Source organism: Xenopus laevis, chromosome 2L (assembly GCF_017654675.1).
Source record: "Xenopus laevis strain J_2021 chromosome 2L, Xenopus_laevis_v10.1, whole genome shotgun sequence".
In the NCBI taxonomy this organism is placed as follows: domain Eukaryota; kingdom Metazoa; phylum Chordata; class Amphibia; order Anura; family Pipidae; genus Xenopus; species Xenopus laevis.
In genome coordinates this window covers 45,991,463-46,018,828 of record NC_054373.1, presented here as the reverse complement: position 1 = coordinate 46,018,828, position 27,366 = coordinate 45,991,463, and the positions used below count along the sequence as shown (strand labels likewise).

The window sequence follows — 27,366 nt, the reverse complement described above, 5'->3', positions numbered from 1 at the left end:
AGTCTGCCATGCCTTTTCACGGCCCAGATGGCACTACGAATAGGGCTGGAGACCGTCAGAATGATTTGGATCATTCCAGGTACCAGCACAGTGCCCTAACCACATCCAGGTTGTGCAGTCGCCGTTCCTTCACATTCTTGGGATCCGGACAAAGGATGGTACCACTATCTCCTGGAATGAGGATACAACCTTTGGGAGGAAGGATGGCACCGTGCTTAGTACTGCCGGTGGCTGGTTTTTCGCCTAGAGACTAGTTGTGGAACTTATTGATTTTTCACGGCGGTCGACCCTTGTCGCATGTCTTTAAACGAAAGTGAGAACGTTTGGGGAGAGTCCACCTTGCGGACGAAAAAAACTTTCCTCGTCATGCCAATGACGTGGATCTGCTTTTGTTTTGAGGGAGGAATGTGCTCTTTCCTCCTGTGGCCTGCAAGATAATCTTTTCTAGTTCCTCGCCAAAAAGACGTTGCCCCTTGAAGAGTAGTGAAGTTAGACTTTTTTGAACTGAGGTCAGCTGTCCAGTTCTTTAGCCATAGTGTTCTACAGGCTGCCACGGATAGGGCTGACGTGCGGGCGGTGTCTAGGGTGGCATCACACAAGGTATGCTGATGCTTCCGTGATGGATTGTGGTGTGTAAGCCCCTGCCCTTCGGAACAGGACCTGCAGATTGGCTCACCCTGGCCCCCTGGAATTTTTGAGTGGCCGTTTTTGCAAGTGAAATAAGTTACTTGCGCTGCTGCTGCGGCTACTCTTCCCCCCCCCGTGGAAAAGTTGGTATAGGGAGCACTGCTTAAGATGGCACCGATGCGTTCCATTGATGGCTCAAGTGTGCAGCCGCCTCCAGGAGCTCCTCCGTCCAAGAGTAAAGGATCAAGCAGACGACTACGTTGGATTCCTGGACTGGAGACAGCGGGGAACTCTACGGTAGGGAGGGGAACAGTGCGGAGGGCACAAATATGCATCCCAGCCCTCTGTAGCTGTGTGACATGGCAGGAGGAGAGCAACCCGGGGCCTCTGTATGCGCAAGCAGTACTCGCGTGTCTTGTTCAAATGTGGGACCCTCTGCCACGCCTATGGTCAGTGGGCCAGGAATTTGTCCAAGTGGTCGGTATAGCCCATTATGCAAGGATATGACCCCGGTGGTTGTCCCTCAAAGGGGATTTTTACCCTGAAGGATGCAGGTAGGCCTGGCCCTGGGGTACCCCATCTTCCTGCTTGGACTTTTGTCTTAATATCTTCTTGTCTCAGGAGGACAAGGGTTGTCCCTCCTCCTAGTAAGCAGGACACTTAAAAACTGAGGGATTATGGCAGTGTGGGGTTAAGCCTGAGTCCCGGACACTAATTTAGTTCAAAGTGTCCTGCCTCCCAGAGGGTGGAGCTTAACCCCAAAAGTCCCTGTGTCCCCCGAGACGACAGAGAAAAGTAGGTTGCTTTTAATCAGATGATTAGTAATTGCCAATATCTTATTGGCTGCTATTAGTTGTTGCACCTGGATCAACCTTTTCTTAAATATGAGGCTAAATTCTCTAATGGCACTGTTGGGTTCTGTACACTATTTGGATAATCTTGGCTTACTAAGTGTTTCTTGTAATGACGGTGAACCCCACTTTCCTCCCTGTAACTCCCTAAAGACTGCCTTGTATATGGAGAACACAGCCATGTTTTAGTAATTTGCTTTTACTTCCCTCATTAAATTTCTTTATTTTCTTTTAGGTGTGAGGCATGATCCAAACATGAAATGTGAGTTGCAGCTGGCCAACCCAAGGAATTTTACCATGAAGTTCACCAGCCATCGCATTTCCTAAACTTTGCCCTGCTGCAGGAGGGTGAGGTTTATAAGGCTGACCGGGAAGATCTGTATGCATAAATCTTCTATAAGAATAATCAGAGGACCTGGATCACTGTTGATATTCAACATTAAGCAACTTAGCACCAATTCTACAGCAGACTTCCTCGTGAGGTTTTTAGTGATTTGCTTGTGTTCATATTTTGTCCAGTTTTTCTCCTGCTGCATCTGTGTAGAAATTGTATGAACAACTTCATTGTTAATATCTGTGGAAGTTTTTATGCTCTGTATTTACCAATATTTAATTTCTTTTTGTAATAAATATTTGTTCACACAGTGGTGCATTTTTTCCATTTAAATGTAAAAACCCTGCAATCCCTAGTCCTCCCATTTTCATGTTTTCATTTTCTGTTTTGGCAGCACTTATTTGCATTGCCAGTGTGTGAAGTAACGAGACTCTACAGATCCTCTTGGCACTAGGGTTGCCACCTTTTCTGGAAAAAAATACCGGCCTTCTTATATATTTTTCTTTTTTCCCTATTAATAACATTGTGATCAACCAGCATTTTTACTGGCCAGGTGGCAACCCTACTTGGCACATGAGTACAAATTCCTGCCAGTGAGAATTCATGACATTAGAATGGGTGCATAAGAACAGGTGTGTGTGTGTGTGTGCAAGGAGCTTTAAAGGTCTGTAACAAAAACAGGTCCCTGATATGGGCAAATGTTCTTCAAGTGTGGGGATACATAACATACCCACCTACCTAGAAAACAGAGACTCCATTATTTCTGCAATTAGAAATTATTAAGGACCACTGGTCAATAACCCGGCCATATTGCTGCACAATTTCCCAAGTACTATACCTTTTTATAGAACAAATCAGCCCCTTGATATATCCAAAAATACCCAAGCATTCACACATTTCTTTTAAACAGCTAACCTGCCTAAGTTAGGTAAGGAGGACCTCCAACTACTAAATAATGAAATAACAAAGGTTGAGATTCTCTACATCCCTAACGCCCTACTAAATGGCAATACCCCTGGTATGGACAGTCCTCTTTTTCAATATTATAAGTTTGCCTACATTTGTCTAAATTTACAAAACGATTCCACAAAAATCTAGTGGGTGCCATACAGGGCTGTCAGGTGGGTGATAACGGAAGTGGAGCCATTAATTTAATAGAATGCAAAATGACTTGCATCCAAAATAACATTATGCATTTACTAATATGGGGTGGGACTACAGAGATGGGAGTAGCAACTGGTACAAGTGCACAGTTTCTAAATACTCCAGTGATTAGATCTGAGATCTGCAGTAAGTATTCCACAGTAAGCAGGTCTGTGTTTTTCTATAGAGTCTTTACCAGGGGAATGAGCAAAGCTATAAAGATAATCGGATTATGCTCCCCAAATTTTTTCCTCATGTTGCTATACAACTGCTAAAATCAGTTAGTATAACAGTTTTACATAATGATTATTAACGTGCACAAGTAGCTCTGTTTGGAATATAGTGTTTCTGTGTCTGCCTTACAATATTCAGCGATATATTTTGAAAATAGTGCACTTTTTCCACTGACACAGAACATAGCTGAGTGAAGCACAATGTATCTAATGCAGCAGCTTTTAAGCCATGGGTGAAGAAAACTGCACAGACATGATGTGACTTTTATTTAGGAAGAAACTGGCATAGCTACAAATAGATAGACAAGTTATTACACAGTTTTACTAAATGCACAAGTATATTAGATTCAATCCTTTTTTTGCCAATACACTTCACTGGACTGATTCATTCTAGTGAATACCTTGGCGTATGCACTTTTATTGATAGCACAACTACTGCCATTAGATTTAACCTTTTGTCAGCAAAACATGTACAAGTTTTGTTGTTTGCTAAAAGGGCCCTTAGCGCCTGTACCTTTAAGAGCCAGTCAGAGAAACCACTGCCCTGGATGCTACATTATAATGTTATAACAGATAGGAGGAAAGGGGAAACATAGGAATAAATTGTGCTCTAATCACATTAATAGAAAACTTACTCCACATTACTTTGTCATATGGGCTAGCTATAGAATGATCTTTTAGTTTTGAGCTTAACAACTGCTATGAAAATTATAACAATGACCTGCTACATTAGGGCAGTCATAAATGCCATTCTATTCCCCCTCTTGCTTTTGTTGATGGTAATGAAAATAAATATTTTTTAAAAAGTCACAAATTCTCTCAAAGATTTGCAGTTGGTTATTTTTGTGTACAGCACTAACTAGGTACTAACCTATTCTGACTGCAAGCATTCGGACTCTAAGATCAGCAATCAGACCAATCCCTAGATTAGCTATATACTAAGAGTTAATTTCAGTAAATCTGTATTTTCTCACTTTCTAAAAAGCCATCTAAATCTTTGTTGAATCTGCTCAAAGGACCTAATGACGAATAAAGTACCAGAGAGTTTATGGTATGGCTTTTGAATGCAAGCTATTAAATAATGGAAATGTCAAATGCAAATTTTGTGAAAAAGCATATGGCAAATATTAGCCTTGTTGAGTACATTAGGCAGGTATTAGAACCAGGAGAAAATATGATCAAAGGAGTTTTTCAATAAAGTGTAGAAATTCTGTTTCCTAAGACATGCGAGCCATTGAAGTTGCCATGTAATATCAATTAATTGCAAGGAAGACACAAGAGGAGAGACAATGTTTAAAAAACATGTTTAAGAAAGAACAAGGATGCAAGAAAATCTCAAACTTTGTACATAACATCTTTCCAATTTAAATTTAAATTTCTACACACATTAATTTAAATGTTTAACCTTATATATTAATTTATATTTTTGGTTTAAACAAACAAAATGAATAGAGCCTTAATAACATGGTATGGGATTTTTTGGGCAGATCATATAATTATCCAACCATTAAATGGACAAGGTCTGATTTATAAACATAGGTGCAATTGCCAATAGCAACCAATCAGGTATAAGTAACTACCTTTCAATCTGTATTAAGCTGTTGAATATAAATTACTAATTGGCTCCAATGCTCAGAAATGAGCCCCACATTTAAAAAATTAAGTGTTGCACGGATACATTCTAAGCAAAACTAGTGCCGTGAGTTTACCGTAGTTGGAATCGGCTTCAAGTACGACTACCTTGCAGTATTTAAAGAAAAGGAGAACCCAGAACCCATTCATGCTAGTATTCATCTCAGAAAATGTCATTATTTTCTGTTACTACTGCTAGCACCAATATTTTTACACTGCTTAGTAAATGAGGCACAGTGACTTTCTCCAAGATACAAGTTTTCACATTAGTGATGTGCGGACATGGGTCTCCACAGAAAATTTTCCAGGGGCGGGTCAAGCAAGCTGATATCACATACGGTAACATCCCAGTGAAGATGAACCTATTCATGACAATGTAGATGAAGACACAATGAAGATAACCTAATTAAGGGCTGCCTTGAAGTATAAAAAAAATATTTTATATTGTTGGGAATTACATTTACAAACAATTTCTTGGAACTAGCTGGAGAAGTGAGGGTGGGGCAACTGCCCCTTCTGTGGACACCCATGTGTGCTGGTTGACCCAAAACCAGCAGTTACCCATGAGTTGGCCTCTGGTTGGGCGGGTTTGGGTTGAAACTTGGCCAGACTGGCCAGACTGGCCTGGACTGACAATCTGTAGATTCTGGCAAATGTCAGAGGAGCTGCTGTAAGATGTTATAGACAGTCACTATTTAGTGGGCTGGTGGAGAGCTGTTTTGGCCCCTGCGCAATTGATATGTCAGGGCCTATTTTGAATCCCAGTCCAGACCTGTGGCCAACCATTGTGGGTTAGGGTTGGGTTTGGGTCAGACTGTGGAAGTAAATATCTCCACTGCCCCCGAATATTCCCTTATTTGGAACCAAAGTGGTGAACAGAGCTAGAAGATATGGGTACAGTTTTGGCACAAAAATTGTAAGATTTTACAGGTTAGGGTCGGCTCCAGGTTAAGATTTTGCAGGTTAGGGTTGTTGTGTTCACTGTGTGGCCTTTTAGTATTCTGTATGTGATACTAAGGCTCTGAAAACAGGAGGCACATCAGCAGTAACTTTCTGCATTTTATCAACAACGAACATATAACTTAACACACCAAACATCAGGGAGCAACTCTGCTGTACAAGAGAGAGAGTGAGAGATATAGCAGAACAGACACTGGAGATAAACTGCTGCAGGTGCAGCACAGCGCCCTCTATATTAAAGTCACGGACAAATACACTACAAGGGTAGGGGTGAAGGTTGAGTTTTTTCCTGACCCGCACATCATTGCTTCACGTATAATACTTCAAACATATGCAATTTATTTTTGAGACTAAATACCCTAACTTTATGCTATGCAAGTCCTATGCTCATGACTAATGGGGACACAGACAGTCTACAGTCCCTGTGCAAAAACAGTGCAAGCCCCCCTGATCATTATCCCATCAAATTATAGTTTCTAAGTAGGGAGTGGAGGCTTGGTTCAGTGCGGGGTAGTACTGACAGACCACAATGCTGGTAGGCTGAACCAAAATGACCAATAATGATACTTTAACCATTGAGGGTTAGGGTTGGGTGTGGGTTAGACTGTGGAAGTAAATATCTCTACTGCCCCCGAAGATTCCCTTACTTGGAACCAAAGGGGTGCACAGAGCTAGAAGATGTGGGTATAGTTTGGGCACAGGTCCTCAAATGGTAACATTTTAAAGGTGAAACACCCCTTTAACTTTTCATTTTTAAGATAGTTGCCCTTTACAATAACAGCTTGCAAGTGATTGGACAACTGAAACATGCAAACAAACTCATGGCATAAACTCACAACATCAATGACATCACAATAACAATTCAGTTATCCTATAGCACTGGACACTCGTGACATCACAATGCCTCTGTAAGGTATAAAAGCTGCCAGCGCAAACAGTTTCATTTCAGACTCTGACTAGAGGTGAGTACAGGAGGGTTGTTTTTAATGATTAAATTGAATAGCTTTATGTTGATCTTTTAACTTGTAATTTTCATATTTGATCTTTTAAACTACTTTGACCAAAAATGTAAATTCCATAGAACGTAGATCTGTAAAATCTGTAGATTAATAGGTTGGCCAGTTTTTTTAAAATTCAAATTCTTTGTGTTTATTTAAATTCAAAGATACTTTAATAATTTTTTAACAATGCTTTAATAATTTATAATTGAGTGCTTAGAAAAAACGAAAATATTTGAAGGCGGTAAAATACATTCTATTTTTATATATATTTGAGTCTGCCCATTTTGAGTTCATCTTGAACTCTCCAATTGAAAATTAACTTGAAAATACAACTCCCTTTGACTTATAAAATATTAAATACAACTCCCTTTGACTTTAACATAAACTTGCAAGCTTTTAGGTGCTGAATTTTTGTATCAGAGTTTTAGGGTAGAACTACACAAATGTTTTCGACAGTCGTGTCAGGTTGGATCAACGCTGCGACTTCATCCGATATTTCTATCTCTTACCTTATTTTCATTGCATCCTATTTGACACCAGCGTTTTGTCGAAGTGCGTCGATCGTGCCGAAAATGTCCGTGTAGTTCTACCCTTAGAGGTTTTACAAACGACAGACATCTAAATGTTGATAAATACGCCCATATCAATATAAAAAAATAGATTTTTCATCAACATGGGACATATATTATTAAATTATTTTTATTAATTGATATATTATTAACACATTACAATATGGTACATTGTAGAAAATTATATAGGTATGGGATCTGTTATCCTAAAACCTGTTATCCAGAAAGCTCTGAATTACAGAATCCCATCTCCTAGAGACTCGATTTAATCCAAATAATCCATATTTTTCAAAACAATTTCTCTTTTCTCTGTAATATTAAAACAGTACCTTGTACTTGATCCAAACTAAGATATAATTAATCCTTATTGGAAGCAAAAACAGCCTATTGGGTTTATTTTATGTTTAAATGATTTTCTAGTAGACTTAAGGTATAAAGATTTTTCTCCAAATTACGGAGAGATCCATTATCCAGAAAACCCCAGGTCATGACCATTATGGATAACAGGTCTCAAAGTTGTACTATAATTTTCTAAAATATTGTTTAGCTTTACAAGCCTTATGGAATTTGCATTACACGTATCATTAAACCTCTTTGTATTTTGTGTTTAGTTTTTTGTTCCAAGAGAAATCAATATGAAACTAGAAATATTTACAAGAAAAAGAAAAAGAGAAAATACAACTTCATGTAATATATTGAATAACAGCAATGAACTTCCAGAAACCACCACAGAGAAAGCCGTAGAACAGCCCCTAAAAAATGATAACGCTGTGACGGAATCAGATAGTAAACGGCAAAGAACTGACAGTGATTGCACAGGCAGTGGTGGAATGTAGTACTACACCTTTCTCTGATGAAGAGAAACAGAGAAGCACCAAACAGTGTAGTCCTGTGAATTCTAATGAGTCTGCCAACGATATTCCTCCCTCCATTCAAGAGTCAAGTTTTTGGATCCCTGAACTGAACCTAAGAATGAGGCATAAAGCAATGCTGCAGACTGACACTGCCGCTTTGAGTACCATCGTTTTAGATGCAGCACAAAAACTTCTTAAAGAACAGTTTAAAGCTGAGGGGCTTCAGCCGTGCATGACACCTTTGTCCGATTTGCATTGTGTGTCTGGACCAGCTGTACAGATCCATGCCGATACAGAAACAGACCACTGCTATACATCGTGTTACAGAAAGCATAGAGTCGAGATTGCAGATAGTGATCCGTTCTGCATTTCAGGGTCCGTTTGCCAGCAGATTGAAAGGATTTATCAAAATGTGGTTCCAGATCCTTTGCGCAGTGTTGCGTATCTGATAGTTGACAGACAACGTCCTGATTCTTCTGACTGTGTATTATATGCAGTAGCTTTTGCATACGAGCTACTAAGCAATGGAAATGTCCACTGCAGGTTTGACGGTGAGAAAATGAGGGAGCACCTTTTAAACTGTTTAGAGAACAGACGGATTACTGCTTTCCCAAAAATGTGAAAGGGACCACACAAGTACAGACTTTAATATTAACTTATTACAAATACAAATCACTGAGTAGATAAGGCAGAGGAGAGAATCGGGAGAAACTACCATCCTCTTAAGATGAAAAAGAATCAAAAGGGCGTCCATGTTTCCTCCTTGAAGACTCCAATGGAGTAAGGTATCACGGCAAGCCAGACCACATGAGGAGAGCAACGAGAGGCAAAATATGTTTTGCTTTTATATTTTTTTACTTTTTATCAATAAAACTACCATCAATGTATCTTGTATTTTTTTTTTAGAGTTTATTTTTCATTTAACAAACATTCTCATATAGAATCTAATTATGGAGTATAGCAAGATTAGAGAAGAAGAAAAGTCGTTTCATACTTGGGGCCAAATGTTAGGCACCCCCAAGTGATTGTATTTACTTACCTGAAAGCCCGGACAGGTGCTCCTATCAGCAGAAAACTGCACCGGCCGGGGGTTATTCCAGCGAGCACCACAGATCGATCCTCTTCCGGCTTCTTCTTTCTTCAAATTTCCCAGGGTAGACACATGCGCAGTAGAATGAAATAGCCAACTTTTTAGATAAAGTTCAGCTTTTCACTTTAATGTGCATGCGCAGCGAGAAGAAGCCAGAAGAAGATCTCTCCGTGGTGCTCACTGGTATAACCCGGGTTGGTGCATGCTGATAGGAGCACCAGCCCGGGGTTTCAGGTAAGTAAATACATTCACTTGGGGGTGCCTAACATTTGGCACCTCAAGTGTGAAACTACTTTCCTTCTTCTTTAAGAGTATTTTTTTATTTTGATTAAAAAATATCAATAAAAAGTATATTCATTAGGCGACACATTTCAATTTACCTATGGAAATCCAAATCTCTATTTCCCTACTGTACCTGAGCTATTTTAAGATGATATCATGATTATTCCAAGAACAGACAAAAAGCTCTTGAATTTTGTCTCTGCAGTGATTAGGTAAACAACCTTACAAACTTTGATATGGTCATTCCCTCCCCTTTTAGAACTGGAAAAGAATAAAATTGAGTTGGTATATCACATGGATTGGTTGGAAACTACTCTTTGAAAAGAAACATTAGTAGAACAACGGGTCCTTTCTTATGCTTTTAGGGGTATGGCTTGATATGCAGAAACCCTGCCAGCTCTTTAGATTGGGGTATAATGATAGTGGAGGGGTACACAAGGCCCTGTACCAATAATTCAATAAATATTTCAGATGTGGAAAAGATGGGGTAGCTGAGCAGACACCTTTTATATATGAATTGTTTTAAAGGGGTAGTTTGCCTTTAAGCTAACTTTTAGTATGTTATAGAATGGCTAATTTTAAGCAACTTTTCCATTGGCCTTCAATTTTTCTCTTTTATAGTTTTTTAATTATTTGCCTTCTGCTTCTGACTCTTATCAGCATTCAAATGAGGGGGGGGTCACTGACACCCATATAAGCATTAATGCTCTGTAAGGCTACACAGTTATTACTACTTTTTATTACTCATCATTCTATTCAGGCCCTCTCCTATTCATATTCCAGTCTCTTATTCAAATCAGTGCATGTTTGCTAGGGTAACTTGGATCTCAGATACCAGACTGCTGAAAATGCAAACTGAAAAATGCTGAATAAAAAGCTAAATAACCCAAAAACAAATTGCAAATTGTCTCAAAATATCACTCTCTGCATCCTACTAAATGAAGGTGAACAATTCCTTTAGATTACTGTTTATCAGTTACGGTTTATCAGGTCCTTCTTTAGATATTGTGGGTGCAACATGTACCTCATATGGTATGTTCTGTTTTTTGCTGGTCTTATATTATTACTTCCTTGCCATATTTTAATTTTTTTTAATTTTCACATTTAGATCATTAAATTGGACATATACCTCACCCTGTGCCCATAGATAGTACATGACCACTGGGTTTTCTCCCCGATGTCTGGCTGGCCCAGTCTGACTCTGTGCTCCTGTAATCCGATGCTCCGAATCTCATTAGTGGGAGTTATGACAGTTAAACACGATAAAATGAGCTAAAACTCTAGGAATAAAGCAGAGGTAAGTGGTTAGGGACTGAACAGGCACAGTCTCGGATCATTCTCCCATCCGTATTAATAAGAGGTTCAGTAGAGGAAATGATGAAAAAGCCTTTTGCTCATTTCAGTCTGGACACTGAAAGATCAGATCTCTGCACTTTGGGACAGCCCCTATATTCAAGCCAATAAGCTGCTAACTTGGTCTGGAGGAACCCCAGGCAGCAGCTCTGAGAGACCTGTGAATGGCTATCTTTATTCTCTCTGCATCATATCACATGGTGACCATTCTTCATCAAAAACTGGATGAGTGAACCCTGTGTCCTATAATGCCTTGTCCTCTAGAGATTATTTCTCACTTATCACTGATACAGTTCCATTACCCTTAAAGGAAAACTATATAATATATATAAGCCCAATATGAATACTTGAGCAACAGATAGTTAATATCAAATTAAGTGGCATATTAAAGAATCTTACCACACTGGTATATATATTTATATTGCCCTTTTACATCTCTTGCCTTGAACCACGATTTTGTGATGGTCTGTGTGCTGCCTCAGAGATCACCTGACCAGAAATACTACAACTGTAACAGGAAGAAGTGTTGAAGCAAAAGACACAACTCTGTCTGTTAATTGGCTCATGTGAGTGTTTGTTTGGTATGTTTGTGTGCACTGTGAATCGTACGATCCCAGGGGGCGGCCCTTATTTTTTAAAATGGCAATTTTCTATTTATGATTACCCAATGGCACATACTACGAGAAAAGTATATTATTATGAAAATAGTTTGTTTACATTAAGCAGGGCTTTACATAGCTGTTTTATGCAATATATTTTTATAGAGACCTACATTGTTTGGGGGGTATAGTTGTCCTTTAATAAGAAAGTTGATTGGGCCTCTGTTTTCATTTTGATGGATCTCCACGATATTCTTTATTCAATGTTTACAATAAAATAAAATCTGTTTTCATTTAATTCTAAACCATTTGGGTTGGAAAGCTGCATTCCAGACTCACATAGGTAGAAGTTTTAATAAATCCTGTTTTAGAGAATGCTAAATGTGTCATTCTTACATAAATGTGCTCCCAAACAAGGTCAACAGAATCCAGAATGCTCAGGACCTGTCTTTCTAGATTAGGGATCTCCATACTTTATGTCTACTAAAAAAATTATTTAAAGTGAATTAAATATGATTGTTTTGTCTCTACTAAGGATTAATTATATCTTAATTGGGATCAAATACAAGGTTCTCTCTCTTTTTAATAACTGGTATTATTTATTTAGAATGGAGTCTATGGGATGTGGTCTTCCTGTAATTCTCACCTTATTGGATAGCGCATCCTATACCTATACTAAGGGGCAGCTTTATTAAAGTCTGAGTTTCCACGAAAATTCAATTGGAATAAAAAAAAAAACTTGAATGATTTGGTTTTTTTTTTTAAACTCAAATTATTCAACATTTATTATACCCTGACCCTGGAAATAGCTTAAATCCGAAAATACACCACCTAAAATCTGTCGAGGTACTGTAGAAGTCAATGGCAGACGTCCCTTGAACCATTTAAAGAGATTAACAGCCTGCTTGATGTTCAAGTTTTTTTCGAATAAAGAATTCGATCGTTTGGGGATTTTTTTGCAGAAAACCAATTCAATTTGAGTTTTCAGGTTGCAGACTCAAACTCGCACATGGTTGAAACATAAAGTATGTATTTCACTGCTAAAGTTTGACATATTTATCTATAAAGTGATAGATATGACTAGGACTTCATTTTTAAAAAAACATTATTTGTAATCTCCACAAAGATTATTACAGAGCTACAGAATATAGTTTTAACTGTTTGATGCACACAGTCCCCTCCATTTTACTAGTGTACATAATAGTGTTAAAGAACAGTGTTCACCAAAAGCATAAAGCCTCCTTCTGCATTAAAAAACTGTGCATCTTTTGTTCAGTAAATAACTGAATAACTGGATGTGAGTTGGGGAAGCTATGCCCAACAAGTTATTGCTTCTCTAAAGCAAGACTTCCTTAAAGTACCAGTAGTCCCAAGGCAAATATAGTATTGGTGAGCCCCTGTAAGGAATTTATGGCAGTTTTTCTCTCAAGCAGAGAACCTTGAATATAATAACTTGATAAAGGGTCCTCTAAGGCCTGAAACGTTGTCTTTATTCACTGTGAGCTAATAAACCACTTTTTAAAATTTCTTCTCATGAATTCAGTGTGCTGCTTTAGCAAAGACTTTGCATATAATAAGGGAGCCAATAAAGGAAACAGCCAAGAGATCTCTTAGTTTTCTTTTCTTTTCCAGAAAACTATCAAGCAGAACCTCTACATGGGACACCACAAAAAATCACCTCCAAAGATACCAGTCTTTTATTAGAAGATCACTTAGGGACATTTGTACAGATAAAAAAAAAAGTAATGAAATAGTTATGCTGTAGAGTTCTTCTAGCTGATGAAAATAAGTTCTGCAATTTCTGGAGGATGCTTCATGAAAAATTAGAGCAGATAAAAGCTCTGATGGTGAGCTCTGGCAAATGCTCCTTAAACTGACACTGCCTCCATTAGTCTTTTCTACTGCCTTGGGTCTTTTGCCTCACTTTTACATTTTATAACAGTGTACCTATGAAAGAAACCTAAGCATTCAGTCAAACCAAAATTCAGTTTCACTGAAGGTTTGTGGGGTATTGTATAAGGGTGATCTCATCAAATGGTTAACTGGAGTAAAGTTCAATCTAGTGTGATAAGTCTATTAATAAAATATTTATGAATAATTGAATAATTTATTAATAAACCTATCAATGTGAGCTTTCTTTCGAAGAGCTTTTCTCCTGCCCCGGCTCAGGGAAGAAAGGCCTTCATTCTCTCAGGATACAGCAGGGCTTAACCTCATATCTGTGTGGGCTTACTGTATATTCCTGTAGACATATCAAGAGATCCCCTGAACTTGTCCCAATCAATGGCCTATCAGGGATTGATTGTTCATATATTGCAATATATTCAAGCTGGCCAACTACGTCAAAGTCATCCCTGGTCTGGCCAGTCCTACACTCACTCTCATCTGATCCATTAATCTCAGGTACCCCACAGCCAGGTGCCAATGTGTGCAAGAAGGATTCTGTTCCTACATAACTGGGCCAGGGACTCATGTGAATGATGAGGCTCTGCAAAGCTCAGACGAATATGTTAGTGCTATAGAAATAATGTATAATAACATATTTGTGAAATACAAGAATGAATAAAGGCACTTGCATATCTATTGTAGTAAGGCAGATATTATCTCCATTAACTGAATGTGCAAGTGACTATCATGGGATGATGGAGGAAAGGCTGCTGGTGACCTGCAGGTTGACCACTGGTTGGGTAGGTTCAGTTCAGAGTAGGGTTGAGTGAGGGTCATACAATGGAAGTACACTCGTCCTTTGCTCAAGAAGATTCCATGTCTAGAACCAGAGAACCAGATGTTGATTACAGAGCGAGAAGAAGCAGGTACGGGTCAGGTCTGGGTCCTAAAATAGTAACAATTTGTGGGTTAGGGTCGGGTGAGGGTTACGTTTTTCCTGACCTGCAATAAAAATGAATCAGATTATTAGTGTGAGGCCATATTGAGGGAAAATGAGAAAGCAAAGAATATTGTCATAGTGAGAAGTCCATCCCCATAGTGACACTCCCTCCTTCACACTGACTGGGGGAACTGGGAAGACACAGTTGACCAAACAAGAATAGAATGTGCAGGTAACACTGGCCTAAGCCTCACATCGTGTCTCATAGAAATGTAACATAATTTACTGTACATTCCATACTAACAGCCCATCACTGCTGAGACTTTCTTTCAAGCAGAGGCCAATGAGAAAGAGTAAAATGCTGCCACTGTCCCTGGGCATAGGATCCACCTGCCAATTATGTCTTTATGGTCCGACCCCACCGGAGTCCCCTTGCGACATTGAGGGCAAGCAGCCGCCAGCCCACCTATGGAGACGGACCGGTCTGTACTTCAGTAGCCATTCACTAATTGCTCTGCTGAAACTTCCTGCACCAGAGGGGTTTTTCCCCACATGAGGCGGAGAGAGCCATAAACTGACATCACATTTCCCAAGCTACACAAGTATCAGCGATTACAACTATTAGGGGCGATACCACTATAAGTACGGCCTCCCTGTTGATGGGCGTGTCCCGCTCCACAGCGCCACTTACGTGACAGCTGAAGTCCCGCCCACAACATTGGAAACTAGTGTAGTAGCGGCCGGCCAGCACGGGATGGAGTCGCTATGGGGTCGGTGCAGGATGTGTACAGCATGGCGGTGTGTATGGGTTCCGAATTGCAGCCCCTTGCCTTCCCACCAGAGGAGAGAGCAGGTGCTTAAAATACGGCTCATCTATTGGTCTGGCGTAACGCTGCAGCCCTATGGAATGCTGGGTAGTGTAGTTCGAGAGACTTTTTCGTACCTTGGCAACGCGGGACATCTACACTATAGTCGCTATTTCGTTCCCCATAGCAACTGTTTGTTTGTCAGTAAGGAGAGGAAAGAGAGAAGCAGGAGAGGCTATTGGCGACATCTGCACATACAGGCAATCTGGTAAGAAGTCTATTGAGCCTATTTGTGACTAAAGCGTCCCTGCCAGCCATTAGTTAGGTTGGTGGGTAAAGCTGCAGCACATAGACATGTGTAGACTGACACTGAGGGGGAGAATTAATAGGGGTCATTTATCAACACTGGGCAAATTTGCCCATGGGCAGTAACCCATGACAACCAATCAAAATGCTGCATCCATTGTTCTACTTGCAGCTGGCTTTAAAAAGCTAATCACTGATTGGTTGCTATATTGGTTGCTATAGGTAACTGCCCATGGGCAAATTTGCCCAGTGTTGATAAATTAGCACCACACTGACTGGGGGTTCCCTGAGAGTGTTGGGGCCCCTGAGACAACAGCCCTGGTTGGCCCTGGACCTCCAGTCCAACCTGCATGTGGTGATCATCAGGGAAGGGGCTGAGCTGAGCTCCAGTACGTAGGTTGGACCTAAATACAGCCCTGCAGGCAAGGTGAAAAATCTTGTATCGGGGCATCATGTAGGGCTCATTTACTTCCATACTATAGGTATAGGGATTCACTGAATCCCGGATTACGTAGCCGAACTGAATCTAAATCCTTAAAACCCATACAACTTTAGATCACATGATTAAGGAATTTGCAAGATTTAGCCCTCCTTACACTAATTTACATATGCATAAGGGTTTCTGATTCCATTCAGGGTTCATGAAAATAAATTGTGAAAGATTTTGTTTTCAGTAGAAGCAGGTACTTTATATCAGTCTAATACAAGTTAAAAAACTAAAGCAACAATCTGATTGTACCAGGTAATTGGACTGGTGCAATTTAACACCCTTTTAGCAAATTAGCCCCAGTAACTTTTAGCCCAAAGTGAAACCAACACCATATATTATTCAGTATTGCCTGCAAAATTAGGATTGGTTTTTAGCTATTCTATATGTCTCCTTTAAAGGACATGAAAAGCCTACATTTTCCTACCATCTATATAAGTTGGCCACCTCTTCCCCACCAAAATGGCATTGTTTGTACTGCATATATCCCCTTCATCTGCCAGCGTCATTACATTTTCCTAATATGAACAGCAGCTTTCACCCGGCAGCCATTTTCCCTTTGACACATCATCAATGACATTTACATCTGCAAAGGGCACATTTGTACTGTAGGGTTCATGCAGTCAAGAATGCTGGTTTAAACAGGCAGAACTTACTATGATGAACAGTTCTGCTAGAAACGCACTCTGTAATGGTTAATCTGAGCCCAGGCGAGGAGATTAGGAGAATAATAAGGATTAAACATCTAGACTTTCTTTGGGAGCCAGCAATGCCATTTCTTCATTGACTGCTAGACTGGGGTGTGTTTAGTTATATGAGCTGAGAAGAACTGAGCATGCTCAGTAGCCAACAGCTGAAGCAAATTCCTGAGGGAGGGGCCAAGTGGTATAGAGAAAGAAAGGGAATCCTAAGTGATTGAGTAGATTCTACAGCCTTACTAACAACCAGAGTGGCAGGTATTTAAATAATTCAAAAAAGCTGTTCACTGATTAAATGTCTGTGGGCTTAGGCATAGTTCTGCAAACATTGTTTATCAATACTTGGTTTTTTTTTTCAGATTCAGCACAGGAAGAAACAAAATGGCTAAGCTGGTCCAGCTCCCACCAAAGTTCCTTCCTAAAGAATGGAATATTGCCAACAAGACCTGTTATGCCAAAGCAGAGTCCCAAAGATCCAGATCAGAGAGACTGGTCGCAGAAAGCCAGAGATTAGTTGATGAGATTGAAAAGACAACTCAGAGATCTCAAAAGGATGTCAACAAGAAGCTAGGTATCAAGTTCCCTGGCTATCCATCCATTAGTAATGTATATGTGTAATGTGTACTCAGGGCTAATGAATCCTTTTTTGGAGCTCCATCATGGGGGTATATTAGACAGATCATAAAAATACACATTATTAAGTGACATTTATTAAAGCTTTTCCATACATCATACCCTCAAGAAGTATGTAATGTAGTACTGTGTAATTCCATTGTCATTTTGAAGCAATAACAGTACTTCATATTGGCTAGGGTTATTTTGCATGTTTTTTTTTTTTTTTTGTTATTCATAATCCAATTTCTGCAATTAAGGTAGTGGAAAAAGGCATTTTAACATACGGATTACAACACATAGATCCCCATTAAAAGAATGACGTTTATCCAACAATAGAGAATAAAAAGTAGTTCTCATTCTCTAAATAATGTTCTTATCTAATTCTAAACGAATTGTTGGGTATCAAGACATATCCTATGCATTATATTAATCAACCTAGAAGTAGAGGTCAATAAACATCAATCTTTAGCATGCCGGAGCCCTCTAGTGACCAAACAGAGGTACAACCATATATACTTAAATAATTCTCTAAAGGCATGCTTATAAGTAAAACATATAGTTTATTACATCAAAGTATTAAAAAACATTAGAAAAACCCCTTAGAGCGCCTAACGCGTTCATGCTTACCTAGCACTTAGTCATAGGCAAGCGCTAGGTAAGCATGAAACGCGTTAGGCGCTCTAAGGGGTTTTTCTAATGTTTTTTAATACTTTGATGTAATAAACTATATGTTTTACTTATAAGCATGCCTTTGGAGAATTATTTAAGTATATATCCTATGCATTACCTCCTATGCATTACCTGGTCATTTAGATAAAAGGTTAAAGGGATATACACCCGCCTAGTACCACCATGTGCAAACCCAAACGTTAGCTGGATCAGTATAAAGGTCCTTGTTATTGGAAATACATTGCAAATACATTATCAGGTGTATTATAATGCAGCCCGATGGACAAGTTGCTAAATATTTAATATTGTGTAAACTAAAATTCTTCAGATATAGCTCTGAAGTTGTTCATTTGAATGCTTGATCACATGGATGCAAAAAAAAAAAAAAAACATTTGTACTTCTTATAAATGTTGTCAATGTGTAAGTGAAGGGGTGCAGACTTTTTGGCCATGAGTGCTAGTGGCAAGTCAGAGATAGTGGTAGCCATAAACATTTCCTTTAGCCACAGTTGTGTTGCATCAGTCTCTGACAGCAAGTTAGTTGTAGGGGTTGATATGGCCAATTCACTTAGGTGCCCACTTCAAATGGAGCCACAGACCTATTTAATTGCCACTGTACTTTTACTTGTTGGGTCTCTGAGCTTTCAGTTGTACTATTGGTATGGTAGGCAGCACAACCTAGTTGTGCCATTTGCACCTGACACAATAGTTTGGAATTCAGATGTATTGTGAATTCTAATTGAATGAGTATGTTTAATGTTAAATTCTTGTTCATTCAGATCAAAGGTTGGAGGAGATGCAGTTCTGGAAGAAGGAGTTAGACAGCAAGCTTGAAGACACCGTTAATGATATAGCACAGCTGTTGGCATATAAGATTCGCCTCGAAAAAGCTCTTGAAAGCTGCAGGGAACCATTGTCTATTGCACAACAATGTCTAATAGAACGGTAAAAATCATCTTTGAAATTAGCACATTATGTTTCTGTAGGGAAGAATGCAATATTCTCAGCTGGCCACAAATTCAGGTTTATGGGAATTGCATTCTTTAATACAAAATATTGGTCACAGAGGGCCTTGGATGCGGATCACTGTCTTTTTTTTGTTTTTGTTTTTTTAATATGTTCATAAATAAATATATATATATATATCTATATATCTATATATATATATATATATATATATATATATATATATATATATATATATAAATATATATATATATATATATATATATATATATATATATATACTTTTTTTAATAGAAAGATATTAAAAAAAATGTTATGAGAGCAACTTACAGTACATATCAGCTGCTGATTTTGCCCTTCCAGTCCAAGTGAGAAGCTTACTGCCCATTTGCCATAGTTGTTTATAAATACAAAAGTAGTGCAGCCATTGACAACCAGGAGCATGTGCTGTTGATCAGGCTAAAGACTAAAATTAACTGTAAATTCCCATTCCAACCTTCTGGTCTTACAAGGTGGTTAAAACAAATTTCAAGTCCACTGAGAAGCCTCTAAAAAAATAGTTGCTCTTTATCCCAAAATCTAATAAAGGTCAAAGCTGGAGGAAGTGAAGGCTTTGTTTATACTGTGACCTTCTCAGTGGACTGGTAATTAGTTTCAACCACTTTGTAATAATCATGATATGAATCTGCCCCTTCAGTGTTTCTGGCATATCAGCTTACAAAAATATTAAAGTGTTTCATTTTTGGTGTGTGCCTGTTAGTTGATTATAGACGGTCATCCTCATTACAGAGAGAAAAGAATTGGCATTGACTTGGTTCATGACGAGGCAGAACGGGAACTCATCAAAGAAGTAGAAGTGATTCAAGGAGTAATGACTTTACTAGAGCGCACAATAGAACAAATTACAGAGCAAATCAGGTACTTTTTTTTTAAACGAGAATCTAATCTATTGAATTTTTTGAGTATTCTTTATATTTTGCTTTTGTCTGCTTGAAATTTTAATTGCTGTCGTATGGTAGTGTTACTGACTGTGGTAGAGGCATAGGTTATTACTTGTAATTTAGATTTAAGTCTGTTGTTTATATGCATCAATTACTTCTAAAGGTCCCCAATAGACACAAAGATTTTTCTTTGGTGAACGACCGATTTCAGTGAAATCTGACCAGTCCGTCAAATTATCGTGAAGTTAGTGGAAATGTAACGATCGTATATCTTAAGATTTTTCGGCCGACATCTGTCAGAAAATTGATCGGCCAGGTTAAAAAATTTTCATCGGTCCCAGTGCAATCTTTCTATGTTTGTAGGGCCAAGCAGGCATTTACCTTCATTTTTCCAAGCAATATCGCTTGAAATGGTCTTTTTAGTTAGTTGATGAACAAATCGTACATTTAAATGATCATTTTGAGATAATCGTGGTCTCGCGATAACGAAAAGATCTTTTGAAAATCTTTACATCTATGGCCAGCTTAACACACACCATCTCAGTTGCATGGGGTTATGTGTGCACTCATTAAAGTGTCTAGAGACCTGTGTGCCATTCTGTGTATTTTCTTTAAAGTTTCCGATATACCCCTTGTGTTCTTGTATCCTTTTTTCGACCTCTCTCTTTGTCTGTCCAACATAACCTAGCTTGTTAACAATTAACATTTTTTTTAACCTTCATAGGATGAGCCGTTCAGCTAAATATTCACTGGAGAAAGACCTGAAAGACAAATTCCAGGCACTTAAAATTGATAACCACTGCACTGCTTTAACAAACAACAGTCCTGGCATTGACTACAGTCCTAATACTGTGAGAATTGAAGCAAAGTAAGGGAGTTCCTTGTCCTGGTCTGCTACAAAGTTCCTCCCTTTATTCTCTCTTTCAGCTGTGCCATTGCTCTAATTAAATAACAATTTCATTGTCACACTGTCTGCTAACTCTTAATGGTATTTTCACACACTGTCATTTTGCCCCTCAATCAACACCCTCAATCCAATCTTACTTCATTAATTGTAATCCACCCCGCACTTCAAATCTAACAGCACCAAGAGCTTGCCTTGTATTTTATGAATATTATTGACCCCATCAGAAATATAAAGGGGTAATTTATTACCAGCGCCAATTCTGAGGCAGGGGCCTTCTGAGGTGCCTTTTTACTGCCCCTGGTATCCTGCTTGGCAGTGCCACCTGAAGCAAGTTTTTCAACTCACCTCATTGGTGCAGCGCCCCTATTTATAAATGAAAGTGCAAGGTGCAAAATGCAATTTCAAGAGCAAGTTGCCATAATTTTTTACTAATCTTTTACAATAGACCATTTATTCCCATAATTCCAGCAATGGGGCAATACACTTGCAATTGAAAAGGACTTCTTTAAAGGAATTCTTTCATGATTTTTTTTATGTAATTTTTATTTCTAAATTACACTGTTTACACTGCAAATTATTCACTCTACAATATAAAATTTCATTCCTGAACCAACAAGTGTATTTTTTTGTTGTTGTAATATTGGTGTGTAGGCAGCCATCTCAGGTCATTTTTGCCTGGTCATGTGCTTTCAGAAAGAACCAGCACTTTAGGGTGGAACTGCTTTCTGGCAGGCTGTTGTTTCTCCTACTCAATGTAACTGAATGTGTCACAGTGGGACCTGGATTTTACTATTCAGTGCTGTTCTTAGATCTACCAGGCAGCTGTTATCTTGTGTTAGGGAGCTGTTATCTGGTTACCTTCCCATTGTTCTTTTGTTAGGCTGCTGAGGGGGTGAAGTCACTCCAAATTGCAGTACAGCAATAAAGAGTGACTGAAGTTTATTAGAGCACAAGTCACATGACTGGGGGCAGCTGGGAAACTGACAATATGTCAAGCCCCATGTCCAATTTCAAAATTAAATATAAAAAAATGTTTGCTCTTTTGAAAAAAAGATTTCAGTGCAGAATTCTGCTGGAGCAGCACTATTAACTGATGTGTTTTGAAATTTTTTTTTGAAATTTTTTTTTTCCCATGACAGTATCCCTTAAATCTTAGTCCAGTTTTCCCAACCATGTAGCTGTAAGGCCTATTGACTCGATCATCATCAGCCCACATCTATAGAAAGCACTGTTAGTGAGATTTAGATACTTCTTACAGCTATTATTACTTTTCTCAACAGTTGTGGTTCATTTAGCTTTGATAAGCTATTTTATTAAACAGATTTTACTGTATATTTTTTTTCAGTTCTGTAACACCCATCGAATGGGAGGATTATACCGATACTAACATTTTAAAAGCTGAAAAACAGAGGAACAATGCAATAGCGCTCCGATCTCTGATTGATGGCATTTTGTCGGAGACGGCCGGTGACATGTGCAAGCAATGCGACACAGTGAACTATGCCTTGAAAAATCGCATACAGGAGACAAAGGATGCTAAAAATAAGCTGGAAGAGCATCTGGCTAAGGTACCATTGCAACACCTTTTTGTGTATCATGGTGCCTCGTAAGTCACACAAGAATCATTTTAAACTCTTTGCAACTTGATTGGGGCTAATTTTGCTATGCAATGTGGCATTAGCAGAGTGTATGTATGTGTATATATATATATATATATATATATATATATAATATACTTTATGCATGCAACCAAATACAGTAATACACTGGCAGACAGTGTATTTGAAATTCTGAAAGTTCTTAACAAAGTAGGGAATGTTCTGAGTCATTGCTCTGTTAACAGGAAGTACTTTGTGCTCATGGCATATGAAAATCATTATTGGAGAAGAAGCCGTTTATATGTATTATTACATTGGGTAAAGATCCTCATCTGCTTTTAATTCAACTAAAGTTACATTTCAGCTGCCTGATCATGCTTTCACTTATTCCCTTTTTCTGTAAGATCAGATTCTGTTTTTATTAATGTTGAGAGTTATATGTTACTGAAACACTGAATCTCTATTTAAAATTGAATACTTGAATTTTGAGGTAATGGATGAGATCAGCTCACAGGAGAAAAACATAGACATCCTAAAGAAAGCCATAGCAGACAAAGAGGGTCCCATGAAAGTGGCACAAACACGTCTGGATACAAGAACCTTACGTCCCAATGTGGAGCTGTGCCGAGACCCTGTGCAGTACAGGCTCATCAATGAAGTTCAAGAGATAACAACCAACATAGAACGGTGAGACCAAATAAACATTTATAAAAAATATTTATTTATTTATAAAAAATATTGCTGTTTTGGGTGGCCAATATCCACTGTACATATGATGGATTTCAGTATACACTGTGTGTGTGTATGTATATATATATATATATATATTGCAAACAAGGGAAAGTTGTGCTCACCACTATTTTTTAAAACCATTAGGCGGGGGTGCAATGAGGCTGTGACCACAAAATACATATAGTCAAATACAAGTGTCCTCTGCACTCAAACCATTATCAATATTTTTAAGACAGCGACATTTTGTGCATACTGCTACTAAAAAATGCCTTACCCTTTAAACAAAACAGGGATTGTTTGTCCATATATTGCAATATATTTAAGCTGGCCAACTACGTCAAAGTCATCCCATATCTGGCCAGTCCTATGCTCAATTTTCATTAAGAATTCTATTGCTTCATTATACATTTTACACAGGGACTAGGTTTTACCTGCAACTTACTAGCTGCTTTCAAAGTAAAACTCCATACTTGGCTGCCCTTTTATTAGACACCAGTGGGATCACCTGACTATAGCTGGGAGGGGTGGGGGCTACAACATGGAGCTGGTTACTGCTCCTGTATAAACTATAACAAACAAGGGAAAGTTGTGCTCACCACTATTTTTTAAAACCATTAGGTGGGGGTGCAATGAGGGTGTGACCACAAAATACATATAGACAAATACAAGAGTCCTCTGCACTCAACCCATTATCAATATATTTGATATATATATATATATATATATATATATATATATATATATATATATATATATATATATATATATAAAAATATATATATATATATATATATATATATATATATATATATAAATATACACGGAGCTGTGGACCAAGAGAAAAGGGTAGTTATGGGAGTTTATAAATGAGGCTAAGAGTGGCATCAGTAGTACTTATCTATGAGAGGGGGTAATCTGTGACACTGGGCATTCATTTGTGGTGCTGATATGGAAAGGCAGCTATAAGAATGAGGATTAATCCATGGAGGCTACAGAAGAAGGAAAGCAGTGGTATTGGGCTCCTGGAAAACAAGGGCTTCTGTGGGGATTCATTTATGGGATAAGGAACAAGCCTACTATGGGATATTCAGAATGCAGAAAAGGATCTGCTATGTGAGAATAAAGGGGTGGGTTTCCTTTAAATTAACTATTAGTATGACAATGTTAGAATCTGAGACAATTTCTGTGGTTTGCAATGGTTTTAATGGGGATATGTTCATTTATTTTTTCAGTTATTTAGCTTTTTGTCTGTAGCTCTCCATTTAGGCACTTCATGAACCATTTGGTTGCTAGGGTCTGGTTTGAATGAGATGCTGGAATATAAATAGGAAAGGCACTAAACATAAAAGATAAGGAATAAAAGTAGCTAATAGAGCAATCATTTTTTTGGGTGCCGAGGTCAGCAACCCCCATTTAAAAGCTGGAAAGATATAGAAGAGGAATGCAAATAATTCAAACACTATAAAAAATCAGCTGGAAAAGAGAGAGGCTCTTCATGTCTAATAATTCAATGTGCAGTAAGAGCTGCTATTCTGGGTTATTTTTTGTTTTTTTAAGTTAGCGAGGAGTTGAGGGTCTGATACAAAAAGGACAAGTAGTGCAGGGGTCCTCACTTTTCTATTATTCTCTTATTGTTTGTTACTTCATTGGGCTGATGCAAAGGGGAAGCTACTGTGGATTGTAATCCATTGGCAAAGAGATGTCTGATTCAGGTGTTGAGTCATTAGCTGAGAAAGGTGCTGCTGTTGGTGTTATTAACATTATTACTTGTTGTGCAGATGATTTATTGTACATATTATTCCCCATTTTGTCAGATTACTTGCTATATATTTACAGTCTGGTAGCCAGGAAATGGAAATTGCTCCTGTTGCACAGAAGTTTAATAAAACGTGGGTAAGAAAAGGGGACTGAAGAGGTAACGAGGCTAATGCATAGAACTTCCCATCATTTTGTTTCCTGGTGGTTTACAGATTATAACAGGAACTTCTTCACATATTCACACTCTAGTACATCACTTACTACAATAATAAGTGTCATGGTAGGCAATTTACAGGGTTCCGTAGGTGGGTACAATACATACCTGGCCTGTTACTGATTGAAAACCAGATGTGCAGTCCCTGCTACTGTAAATGCACAGGAATATCTACTTTTAATATATTTGTGCCCAATTTCAGAAGGAGGTGAAGTAATATCTAGACTTAAAGGGGAAGCGGAAGTGTGCCCCTATAATGAAATATTATAACATGTCAGGTTCACTTGAATTTTACAACCTTATGCTTGCTAGCAATAGCAGACTGTTTATGACTGGCAAAGTTGGACCTAATTTATGTTGTTGTTACTTTTATATTGTTACAGACTCCGTGAAACTTTGAGTCAGGCAGAGACTGAACTGAAAGCTTTGAACCGTAACCAGCTTTCCCTAGAAGAAGAGATCCAAGTAAAAGAAAATTCCCTCTACATTGATGAAGTGATATGTATGCAGATGAGAGAAGCCATTTCTATAAATGCATTCTAGTACAGTCTTATAATTATGGAGTGTTTTCCAGACTCCACATTATGTTAGATATTGACATAAACCATTAAAGAGCAATCCGTGCAAATCTACTGTATCTTCAGATCTTTTTTTGACTTCTGCCTGTCACCAGTAGTTTCTATTTAAACTAAGAACAGGCTTCCCCCTCAACCATGAGCCATAAACTTCACTGGGCTATTCATCTAGTTTCAATGGCTTTATGGTCTAGACCAGGAAACATTCATGTCACAAACAGAAAATGATTAGATTGCTAAACCATTACTCGTCCTGCGGTCCAGATAAAATTTCTTCAAGTATCAATACAAAATGTCCAACGAAATCGCCGGTGCCGTGCGGCTAGCAGGGGAATAAACAACAAAATATAAGCGCGTATAGTGTAATTAATAATCAAATCACCCTTTGTGACAAATCAAATATGTGTGTCTTAAAAAGTTTGGGTTAAGTTGCCCTTTAAGCCCTTAATTGTAGCGTGAGGATTTCAATCATATTTCAATCATGCAGTATCCTGTTTGCCCAAAACCGACGGCGCCAGTTCACTCAGCCGAATTTCCAACTCACAAGATTACACTTTTTCAGATGCGTATCAATAAATTAGCTTGCTTCTCACATGGATCCTTAGCAGCAATCAGTGGATTAAAACAGAGGTACACCGCCCATAGCCTAACAAAACTTTTATTATTTAAAAACCTTAAAAGTAATGAACTTACACTGTGCTTTAAAACAATCACTTCTCAGTCCCAACGTTTAAGCAGGTTTGATGTTCAGTTCATAAGAGATCAGGTGACCGGCATTCCTTCTCCTTGTGTCTCCGCTCACGCTGAATCTGTGCATGGTACTGCATGATCAAATTTATATCTTGTAGGAAAATGATTTCATTTTTCAAGTGAAACAGTTATGGTTGTGGCTGGATCCTAGGTTCTTTACATCTAAAATGGTAATACATATTCATCAGACTGTAAAGGCATTTGCTTTCTGCAATCCAATCCTAAATTCATTAGGTCCATGTTAATGCAAAAGAAAAATCCATTTTGAGCTGAATAAATTTCACTACAATTCACACAGTGTGCTGCTGGTAATTCTTTTTTGCATATGGATATGGCCCCATGGCTGGTGTGGGTCCTCCATTACAGCAACTGACACCACAATAAGGGTATTGAGCTCTCCACAATGGTGGATTTGTAGGTCCGTGTTAATGTCCATAAGCATATTTAATCAAAACCAAGTTCTCAGTTGTGTGACTGAGAGCAAACAAAGCAAATTTCAATGTATAGCCAACAATATTTCCATATTAAACCAGCAAAAGAAGAAACACCCAGCCACAATGATTGTAGTATCCAAGCTTGACCATTAGATGGCTTAAGCTGCCTATGAAATCACTATTCGTCAAAACACGGTAGAAAAAGTTTCATTTAGGGCTAGTCCACACGGGGAGATAGCGACGCGTTTGCGGTCGCGGCGACAAAGCGCCGCGACAGTCGCCGCGACCGGCGCAGGCGACAGTTTTGTATGGGCGCCTATGTAAAAACGCCTGTGCTAACCACACGAGGCGATGCGCTTTTCAACAGTCGCCTGAAAAAGCCTGGCGAGGCATTTTCAGGCGACTGTTGAAAAGCGCATCGCCTCGTGTGGTTAGCACAGGCGTTTTTACATAGGCGCCCATACAAAACTGTCGCCTGCGCCGGTCGCGGCGACTGTCGCGGCGCTTTGTCGCCGCGACCGCAAACGCGTCGCTATCTCCCCGTGTGGAATAGCC

General features: G+C 38.7%; 1 protein-coding gene, 1 long non-coding RNA gene and 1 pseudogene across 3 annotated transcripts; 2 read left to right on the top strand and 1 right to left on the bottom strand.

Annotated features, from left to right (window-relative positions):
- The window catches only part of LOC108707455, a 33,468-nt pseudogene extending 31,346 nt beyond the window's left edge, over positions 1 to 2,122 (top strand).
- Positions 2,123 to 13,210: 11,088 nt separating this feature from the next.
- On the bottom strand, positions 13,211 to 15,174 carry LOC121399888. The gene is made up of 2 exons (XR_005965311.1): positions 15,047 to 15,174; positions 13,211 to 14,417 (listed from the first exon to the last, which is right to left on the bottom strand). It is a non-coding gene; the product is annotated as an uncharacterized LOC121399888 (long non-coding RNA).
- tekt1.L (tektin 1 L homeolog) lies at positions 15,046 to 25,680 on the top strand. Of its 2 annotated transcripts, NM_001091757.1 has the most exons (8): positions 15,326 to 15,429; positions 17,012 to 17,223; positions 18,716 to 18,881; positions 19,692 to 19,820; positions 20,568 to 20,711; positions 22,096 to 22,318; positions 22,839 to 23,035; positions 25,436 to 25,680. In NM_001091757.1, the coding sequence occupies exons 2-8, from the start codon at positions 17,034 to 17,036 to the stop codon at positions 25,593 to 25,595; spliced, it is 1,209 nt and encodes a 402-aa protein (NP_001085226.1). In that variant the 5' UTR covers positions 15,326 to 15,429; positions 17,012 to 17,033; the 3' UTR covers positions 25,596 to 25,680. The 2 variants fall into 2 exon arrangements, with proteins under 2 accessions (XP_041436895.1, NP_001085226.1); XM_041580961.1 differs by lacking the exon at positions 20,568 to 20,711 and having other exon boundaries at positions 15,046 to 15,429.
- Positions 25,681 to 27,366: the final 1,686 nt, after the last annotated feature.

Excerpts from the sequence above, each read along its gene's own strand:
- tekt1.L (NM_001091757.1), top strand. The coding sequence starts at position 17,034 with ATGGCTAAGCTGGTCCAGCTCCCACCAAAGTTCCTTCCTAAAGAATGG. Across the intron at positions 20,712-22,095 it reads ACTGTGAGAATTGAAGCAAA|TTCTGTAACACCCATCGAAT; the intron begins GTAAGGGAGTTC and ends ATTTTTTTTCAG. Across the intron at positions 23,036-25,435 it reads ATAACAACCAACATAGAACG|ACTCCGTGAAACTTTGAGTC; the intron begins GTGAGACCAAAT and ends ATATTGTTACAG.